This window comes from Ooceraea biroi, chromosome 1 (genome assembly GCF_003672135.1).
Source record: "Ooceraea biroi isolate clonal line C1 chromosome 1, Obir_v5.4, whole genome shotgun sequence".
In the NCBI taxonomy this organism is placed as follows: domain Eukaryota; kingdom Metazoa; phylum Arthropoda; class Insecta; order Hymenoptera; family Formicidae; genus Ooceraea; species Ooceraea biroi.
This window is the reverse complement of record NC_039506.1, coordinates 15,776,538-15,786,003: the sequence shown is the minus strand read 5'-3', so window position 1 is coordinate 15,786,003 and position 9,466 is coordinate 15,776,538. Positions and strand designations below refer to the sequence as shown.

General features: G+C 37.6%; 1 protein-coding gene across 1 annotated transcript; it reads left to right on the top strand.

Moving 5' to 3' along the window:
* Nucleotides 1–1,810: 1,810 nt before the first annotated feature.
* LOC105274888 (cytochrome P450 4g15) lies at nucleotides 1,811–9,410 on the top strand. The gene is made up of 8 exons (XM_011331356.3): nucleotides 1,811–1,877; nucleotides 2,469–2,699; nucleotides 3,076–3,273; nucleotides 6,513–6,765; nucleotides 6,999–7,218; nucleotides 7,339–7,527; nucleotides 7,607–7,844; nucleotides 8,499–9,410. Exons 2-8 carry the CDS (start codon nucleotides 2,474–2,476, stop codon nucleotides 8,861–8,863), a joined length of 1,689 nt encoding a protein of 562 aa, XP_011329658.1. The 5' UTR covers nucleotides 1,811–1,877; nucleotides 2,469–2,473; the 3' UTR covers nucleotides 8,864–9,410.
* Nucleotides 9,411–9,466: the final 56 nt, after the last annotated feature.

Genomic DNA, 9,466 nt, shown 5'->3' with positions numbered 1-9,466 from the left:
TTTTATATTCTAAAAATAAAATCTGACATTACTAACGAAATAGTTCGTTTCTCAATCTCACGTTAATTATCAATGATATTACGTACAGCTTTGCTCACAGCCGTTATTTGATTTTGTCTAATTACGTACAGATTAATAATTTGCATTTATTTATACATAATCAAAATACATAGTACACATATCAAAAAACATAGGAATCTTATGTACCTGCCGCAATGTTGTTTATTGCGAATGTTCTTTATTACACTGTGACAATGCTAATATCACAAAGATTTTAAGTGCTTTTGTTATATGTATAAAAAGTGCTTTATGATGGATCTGAAATATAAAAAGTAGATGAATTAAGCATTACTTATTATAGTGCTCTGATACACGTGACGCATTGTCTATGCATTGTTTGTGTAATAATAGTGACAATTAAATCCCTAACAGAAGAAAACTGCAATCCGACGTAATCAAGAGGCATGGTAGTGCCTGGTGCCAAATGTACATACGCGCAGCGCGAGAAGACACGTACGTGCTTTTTGTACGTGAGACGACGTTTCGAAATTGTATAAAAAATAGATTGATACATGGATAAAAAGTAAAGTGATATATGATGATATATTTCTGTTTTAAAGAACATATGTAAATATATGTAAACACATGTAAATCTATGCTCAGACTGCACAAAAATCCAAAAGATATCGCAAAGAAAACGTCCTTTCGATATTATTGATGTCATATATGTATGATTTTAATTGATTATTGATGTCTTTCGGATTTTTGTGCTGTCTGAGATATATTTGCACATATAAAATATATGAAACATAAATATATGTAACATAAATTGTGTATAAGTATTAGTTTACTGTAAACAAAGTATAGAAATATTATCATATTAAATAAGTTAAATAATAAAATCTAATTTTCTTGTTTATAATTTTAAATAAAATTTTAATGAAAAACAAGACACATAATAAGACACATGTTAAACATAATTTATCCCTTATAGTAATGAGCATAAAAAATGCAATGAAATGGAAAACAAAGAAGACAAAGAAAAAACTTTTTTAGAGTTTTTTAAAAATAAATTTTATTAAATATATTATAGTTTTTTAAAAAATACAGCACTCACTAAAACAATATTACATTTCATGCTATAAATAAATAATAACAAATTAGATACTACGTATTTGGCTTTACATTATATTTCATATATTGAACTTTTTCATTTAAATAGCAATTTTTCTAAATTTCTATTCTGACATATATTTATTATTAACAAACATTAACCATAAACATATATAAACATATAACAAACACGGCATCATAGATTATTAAAAACGAACATGGTTTCAAATCAAGCATTACAAAATTTACGCGGCATTAGAAAGGAATCTATCTCCGTAATGTTTGCAAAACCATTTGCATTCCTGCGAATTTCAACAATAATAGAAAAAAGTATGCATCGGCATTTTCTGTACATACCTATATGACCTTTCCTTTTTCGTTCCAATGAATCCGTATTATTGGAAAATTGCCGTTTGCAGTAGCGTCGAAAGCACAGACGTGGAATCAAAGTCTGATTTAGGGTAAATGTGCGATAATTTAATTATGCTTACAAATTTATCGGAGCACTCATCGGTATGATACATATTTGACACCGTCGCGCAACGGTGGTCCAATGAAAAGTGTAGAAACAGTAAGTGATTCGTTTATTAACATCGACGTTGCAGAAAAATAAAGGGAGCCGTTAATTAGCATTACGAAACTCGGTATCGATGGTGGTGGCTGACGAAAGCGCCGGTTATAAAGGATCGGGCGAGACACACGCGAGCAGTTTGATGCTGTTTCACCTGGAAAGTACTCGATCGTGCACACGTGAATATATATAGGTGGGTGTTGCATCAAAAGAGAGCGAGAGAGCTTTCTTATTCCGCAGCTCTCGAGCCTCTTCCGGTTTAGGGTCGATCAAGAAGCCCGTCTCTATTTGTTTTCTGTCTGTGATGATCAGTGATGTCTGGGGTTCATCGAAGACTCGACGAAGGCCGTGTCATGAGATCTCAGTGTTTAATGAAACGATTGGGGATTAATTGTTATGTTATTTGTCAATTGCATTTACATTTTGCGTTTTACGTTTATTTATTATTTTTAATATTTATTGATATAACTGGTGTTACTTGCCGTCGTGCGATAGTTTGATTTCATTTTTAAATGAAGAATCCCCTTAGGGAATCTCCCACGTGCAAGATATGTAGAGTTCAATATAAAAATTATAATAATCACTTTATAATAATTTATGTCACTGATCAATTTATAATTATAAGGATTTATATTCAGATAAGATTACGTTACGTTTATAATTTGCCCTTTGCAGAAACAATATTTCGTGCTTCAGAAGGGAATCGTCGAGTTCTTAAAGTTCTTAAGATCGAGAGATTAAGGTTCTAGATATTACAAGTCCATCTAATGTTGCTTCCTTTCAGGAATCATGTCGGCGGGCGAGCCGGAAGTGATAAGCGAAACTGCAGCGATAACTCCTGCTGGGTTATCAGCAAGAACCGTTTTTTTCTCCCTTTTGATACCTGCTCTGGTTCTGTACTATATCTACTTTAAGATCTCCCGTCGCCATATGAATCAGCTAGCGGAAAAATTACCGGGCCCTCCAGGCTTACCGTTCGTCGGAAACATACTGTTGTTCTTTGGAAGCTCCAACAGTAAGATAACACTTAAAAGAATATAGCAAACACAAAATGTACAAATGGTGAAAAAGATGTTTTATAAAATCAAAGATGAGTTAATTTGCTAACATTATTTATCAATTACGCTTCTGTAAGATGGAAGCAAATTTCCTTATTGTAAATTAAATTATCGTTTAACAAGAATTATTTAGAAGTAATTAAAAAGACGCGAATAATACAGTTAATCGTGTAAACGGCCAATCTTCTCGAATATTTGTATCTAAGAAGAATTATTTATTATTATAAAGCAATTTTTTAATTTGAACGCATCGAAAAGACTGCGTAATTAACGCGTCCATTTACATAACTTCTGATCGGCCGAACGCCAAGTCAAGTCTGACTCTTGTTACAGCCATATTCCGTAATATATACAAGTTATCCTTCGAATACGGCCAAGTCATCAGGATGTGGATCGGACCGAAGCTCATAGTTTTCCTAATGGATCCGCGCGATGTCGAGCTTATTCTGTCCAGCCACGTGTACCTCGAAAAATCCACCGAGTACAAATATTTCCAGCCTTGGCTTGGCAACGGTCTCCTCATCTCCAATGGTGAGTACTAATGATATACACTTGCACACCCACAGAAAAGATTTCTGGACTTAATGCTATTACTCTTTAATCTATCATAAAATAAGATCGCTATAGCGACAATCATATTTATTATTGAAAAGAAGCATATTTTAATCTTGAATAGAAAATTCGAAAATCTAGATTAAAATAATCTTGGTGCTATCTCATTAATTTTCTCAGAAGGAGTTAGATACAAATTTGTAGCAAGTTCAAAATATTCTTGATTTAAGAATGTTGTGAGATCTAAAAGACATCTTATTCTATTCTTGTAAGAGAATTTGTAGAATCTGCACAAAACGGCCAATATTTATGTGTTGTAATCGAAAATCGGGAAAGTGTTTCTGTGTTTCTGTTATTTACAATGAATAAGTGCAATACTCTACAAGAAATATTAAAAGATATGGAAATGTCTTATCTCGAATCTTATTTCTCAAGTAAGTATATTGTATATACTTACTTACATTTCCATATCTTTTAATATTTCTTGTAGAGTATTGCACTTATTCATTGTAAATCTTTCCCGATTTTCGATTGCAACACATAAATATTGGCCGTTTTATCGGAATAAAGGACGCAGAAGCGCCGAGTCGACGAGCGACTGCGAGAAAATGATGCGTCGACATCGATAAAGCCTACTATAAAGTGGCGCTAATATCAAATTATTCTACATACAAGAATATATAAGCATAAATTTGTATATGTTACTCTTGTCTCAAGACAGTAAGACAATCTTATTTAATTCGAGAGAGAAGAATAGAAATTACTGATTTAAATTAAAAATTGTTTTATTTTCATATTTTTTATACTTGTAATACGATTCAATTAGTCAAGAATATTTTTCGTCTTGTTATCAGAAATCCTTTCTGAGGGTGCACGCGTCGACTCGTTTTTGGCGCGGAAAAACGAGATTGTACCCTTTATACTTCCGTAGCCGCGTGATCCGGCGACCAGTCAAATTTTATATTTGTATATCAGTTACTACAAAGTTTTATCTATTTATTTATATTTGAAGTAGTTTCTCTTGAAAATCATTTTTGAATCAAGTTATCCGATCAAGTCGTCTTTGCATAGTATCTCGATTAAGTTTCTCGATGTTACTTTTCTACTTCTTCTTCCCCTTTTTTCTGTTTCTCCTCTGCTCATTCAGAATTAAAATAGAACTAAAGTTGACCGATTAAATGACTTCTGTCATTGCTCGGGATTTATGAATGCCTGGATCATTTTAAGCAGCTACCAGCGCGACATCCTCGCACGGTGGTCCGCGAAGATGTAAAACTGGATCGCCCGAGGTGAAAAGAACGGGTACTTGCGCGTGCACACGTGCGATCCACGATCGTCGACCCACGTGTTCGCTTTTATCGCAACTTTCTCGGTACCGCGAGAGAGATGATTTTTTTACTTGATGGAACTCTCTCGCGATCGGCGTAACAGCTTAAGCACGTAACATGCGGTGTTGTTCGCCTTAATTCGCGTATATATCGTTGTCATCGTCGTCGTTGTCGTCGACACAACGGCCGACATGGGCGTCGGCACCAGCCGACAGGTATGCACCATTTCATGCAAACTCTCTTTTTCTTGTAACGTGCCGTGTAAAATTGCATTCGCGATAACAGTGCGTTGTATAACGATCACATAATCCAATCGTGATCGTGTCGCTTAGTAATTGCCGCTATTGGCATAAACTGCACGCGCGCGATTCAGTCGAGTTTCACGAAATGCGTGCCTTGGCGAAATACCGGAGCGGGGAGAGATTTAACACTGATGTAACGTTATGTACCTCGGTGGTTTTATCATTAGCTTTTTAGACATGGCGTGGGTACCTCAGTTATGATGTTAGAAAAAAGGAAAAGTTAGTTATGATGTTAGCAAAAAGGAAAACGATAGTTTTATTACTTTTTTACGTAACTAAATTATCACATTTTCTCTCTTTATGTATTATATATTTCCACGAAACGTCACAGTAATTTGTATAAAGCATATGTAATATCATGAGATAATTTTTTGTACAGGAAATAAACTATTCCTTGCTAATTTGTTACTGTTAAAGAAAAACACTTTGGTGTTGTAACTGTCTCGAATTGCGATTATTTCATGCTTCCCCAGTCACGAAAATCTGCGTGTACGAATTTCAAGTGACACATTAGACCGAAATTAAGTAAATCCTAGATTGACAGGTACATTCTGGAGAGCAGACTCTTACGTAACAACAAAACGAACAAATGCGATAATAACATAGTAATAACATAGCAAGGCATCAGGATCTCGTTGTGTAAAAAGTCATTACACAACTGGACACGACTGTTAACAGCTAGCTTCGCGCTCTATTAATCGCTAAATTGAACGTTTGGTGCACGCACAATGGTATTTATCACAATCTCTTTGAAAAGCCAAGATAATGGAGATCTCCGCGAGCTAAAATGATAGCATTTATATTCGATTTCTTGAATCTACAATCTATTAAACGGATATTTATCACCATTTTGAGGATTGATTGAGGCGGGACTTGGGACGCCTATGCGTGCGCAGCAAACAGTACAATTACATAGTACTCCTCGCTCTCGCGCGAGAGTGGAGAAATGCAGAAAGGGAGAGTGAGTGAAATGCAATCAGTCCGCGTAATTCACGTGACGCAGAACAGGAAGAAAATTCACGCGCGGTGCTTTCTCTCCCTGGCTCTGTTCTCCATTTACGCACATCTCGCTCCCTCTGACGAAACGATACCGGACGTTACAGCCTCGAAGACGCGTTCCCCGGCTCTCCCTGCCTGCGCATACACGTTGCAATACATTATTCTTCTCTCGAAGTCCTCCTCTGCCTCTTCCCCTGTTTCCCCCCTTCCTACTTCCGTATGTTACAGATGACAGAAAGCACCTTTCACGTGTGCCTCTGGCGCACTCTGAAGCAAATAAGTTACTCTGAGATGTAAATGCAATAAGCAGACAGTAAGAATCCTCGTGTATGCGAAAACACGAATCGGATGTACAATTTTTCGAGGAATTTTCTTTGAAATTTAGATCTTTTTGTTATTTTTTTAAATATATTTTTATCATGTTGAGCGAGACAATTAAATTCCGAGTCGTAAATCGTTTCTGTCAACTTAATTCTTTCGAAAATTACAAATTTAAGATTTTTAGCGATCTTTCTAAATCCTCGGTTGCGATAAAAAATCGCTTTTGATAATTTTTATTGAAAATGATGAGATAAGTATCTTCTTGCAGGTCAGAAATGGCACACTCACCGTAAACTGATCGCGCCGACGTTCCACTTGAATGTGCTGAAGACCTTCATCGATCTGTTTAACGCGAATTCACGCACTGTCGTGGAAAAAATGCGCAAGGAATGCGACAAGGAGTTCGACTGCCACGATTACATGTCCGAGTGTACGGTAGAGATCCTCCTCGAGACCGCTATGGGGGTCAACAAGAAAACGCAGGACAGCAGCAGCTTCGAATACGCCATGGCAGTTATGAAGCAAGTGTTCAGAAACTTCAATCCACAAAATGACGAACTCCACTATCTGCCATAATGTTATTGTCGCAATTTTGTGTAGCATTGTACAGTAGCAATAGCTTTTTATGTGACAAATATTTTTTATATTATATAGCAATATTTGTAACATTTTGCAATACTTTTTTTATGAACACAGATAAAAGCGAAAAAGTGTAGAATGTGTCGCCTTGATATCACGATCATTCTTTTATCAGAATGTGCGACATCCTCCATCTTCGTCACACGAAATTCTGGCTCAGACCTGACTGGCTGTTCAACCTCTCGAAATACGGCAAGGATCAGATCCGGTTGCTAGAGATCATCCACGGGCTCACGAGGAAGATCATCGCCAGCAAGACGCAAAATTACAAGAGCGGCAAGCATAATGTTATCGACATCCCCGCTACGCAAAATGGCGCTCCCAAGGAATCCAATGTAATCGCCGGTTTGCCTTCCCTTAATACACCGAACAATCGTATTGGATAATAATGTACAAAATATAAAATACAAAATATCGAATAAAAAAATCAAAACGCGATTTCTTGTCCATTTCAGAACACCTCCGTGGAGGGACTTTCCTTTGGTCAGTCGGCTGGTCTGAAAGACGACCTCGATGTGGAGGAGAACGACGTTGGCGAGAAGAAGAGACAGGCTTTCCTCGACCTGCTGATGGAGGCTGGCCAGAACGGTTCCGTTCTCACGGCCGACGAAGTTAGGGAGCAAGTCGACACGATCATGTTCGAGGTAGGCGTCGCAGACTGCAATTATGAATACTATCTTGAAGAAGATTGGTCAATCATTGGTCTTCGCAATCTCTTCTTAGGGACACGACACGACGGCGGCCGCGTCCAGCTTCTTCCTGTCGCTGATGGGCTGTCACCCGGAGATCCAGGAGAAGGTCATTCAGGAGCTTGACGAGATCTTCGGCGACAGCGACAGGCCTGTAACCTTCCAGGATACCCTGGCGATGAAATATCTCGAGCGTTGCCTCATGGAGACACTCCGTTTATATCCACCCGTGCCCGTCATCGGGCGAAAAATCAACAGTGACCTGAAACTCGGTATGTTCCTCAAGCTCTTTCGTCGCAATTCTTTTTATTCTTATTGTGATCTCTTCTTCTTTCTTGTGAGTCGGTTTGAAAAGTTACGTTGGCTTCACTTGAAGAATATCTAAGTGTTAAGTGGAAAAAATACTTTATAAAAGAGAGAGATCTGCGTGTGTTTGAGTAATCGCTTTCAATGGACAGTAATCTTCTTAGAGATGTTTTATGTTTTGCATACTTTGATACTGAAGTTTCAAAGGTTGAAAGGTTTTCTAACAAACATTCTAAAAAACATTAAACGAATCTATAAAGAATAAAGTCTTTACACGCAAATGTTATCGGAAAGAACAAATACGCAAATAGTATGCAAATCGGAAACGTTTTTTTTTATTTACAACTGTTTTTTTTATTTACAACTGTCCAACGTGCATTGACGACGTTTTCTTATGAACTACATTTCCATATAAACATCATCCATTAATATTAAAAAGTTACAATATCATATAATTAAAATCAGATACAAAAAAAAGACGCAGTGTACAAACTATTTTTTTTTTGGAAAACGCTTTAAATTACCAATTAACATTCTTTACTCGATATTCATAAAATTCAATAATGAACGATAATAATGATAATGGACAAAATAATGACCAATATCAATCACCATTTCAGCGTCGGGAGATTACTCGATCCCGGCCGGCACTACGATCGCCGTGACGACCTTCAAAATGCATCGGCAGCCGTATATCTATTCGAATCCCGATGTCTTCGACCCCGACAACTTCCTGCCGGAAAGAACAGCCAATCGACACTACTACGCCTTCATACCGTTCTCGGCCGGACCTCGATCCTGCGTGGGTCGCAAATACGCCATGCTCAAGCTGAAGATCCTCCTCTCCACGATCATGAGGAACTTCCGCGTCAGATCGGACATCAAGGAGTCGGACTTCAGGCTGCAGGCCGACATCATCCTCAAGCGGGCCGAAGGCTTCAAGATCAGGCTGGAACCGAGGACAGCGGCGGCCGCCAAGGCTTAGACGGCATTCCTTGAGCATTTTCACTCTGATAGAGCTCAAATAGTACGGATCAAAGAGTACTGGAGAGTCATGTAGTAGAAAGTAGTAGAGAATTGTGAGGAGGGTAGTCATGTGCGGCGAAGCGGATTCCGAGCGAAGCGGAAGGTGAAGCGTCGCGCGCGGATTCGCGACCGCGCGAATCGCGGATATTGATTGTATATTTATTACACGTTTTATATTAATGGTCCGTGGTCATTAACATGTTGTATATGATACTTATTTGCTTATGGCTTGCGTTGATATTTATCTCTTGCAATAAACGTGGCGTACGTCGCGAAATTATAAATACGAGTCTACTCGCCATTTCCCTGTTTCAGAGTTACATAAGCTCTCTCGTCCCACGTAAATGTTATGTTCGTAACGTAACGCATATAACGCACGCATTACGAGTTATTATATAGAAAGAAAACATTCCGTCGATATTTTCCATATCTCTAAGGCTTTTTCTTTATTCAATAGCGTTATGCAATTTTGTTTGATGTCGTAATAAAAGAAGAACTAAAAAATATATGCAGTAATTCGTGAACCGGATTATTTCTAAAGTGGAGACCGACAGAATGTAAA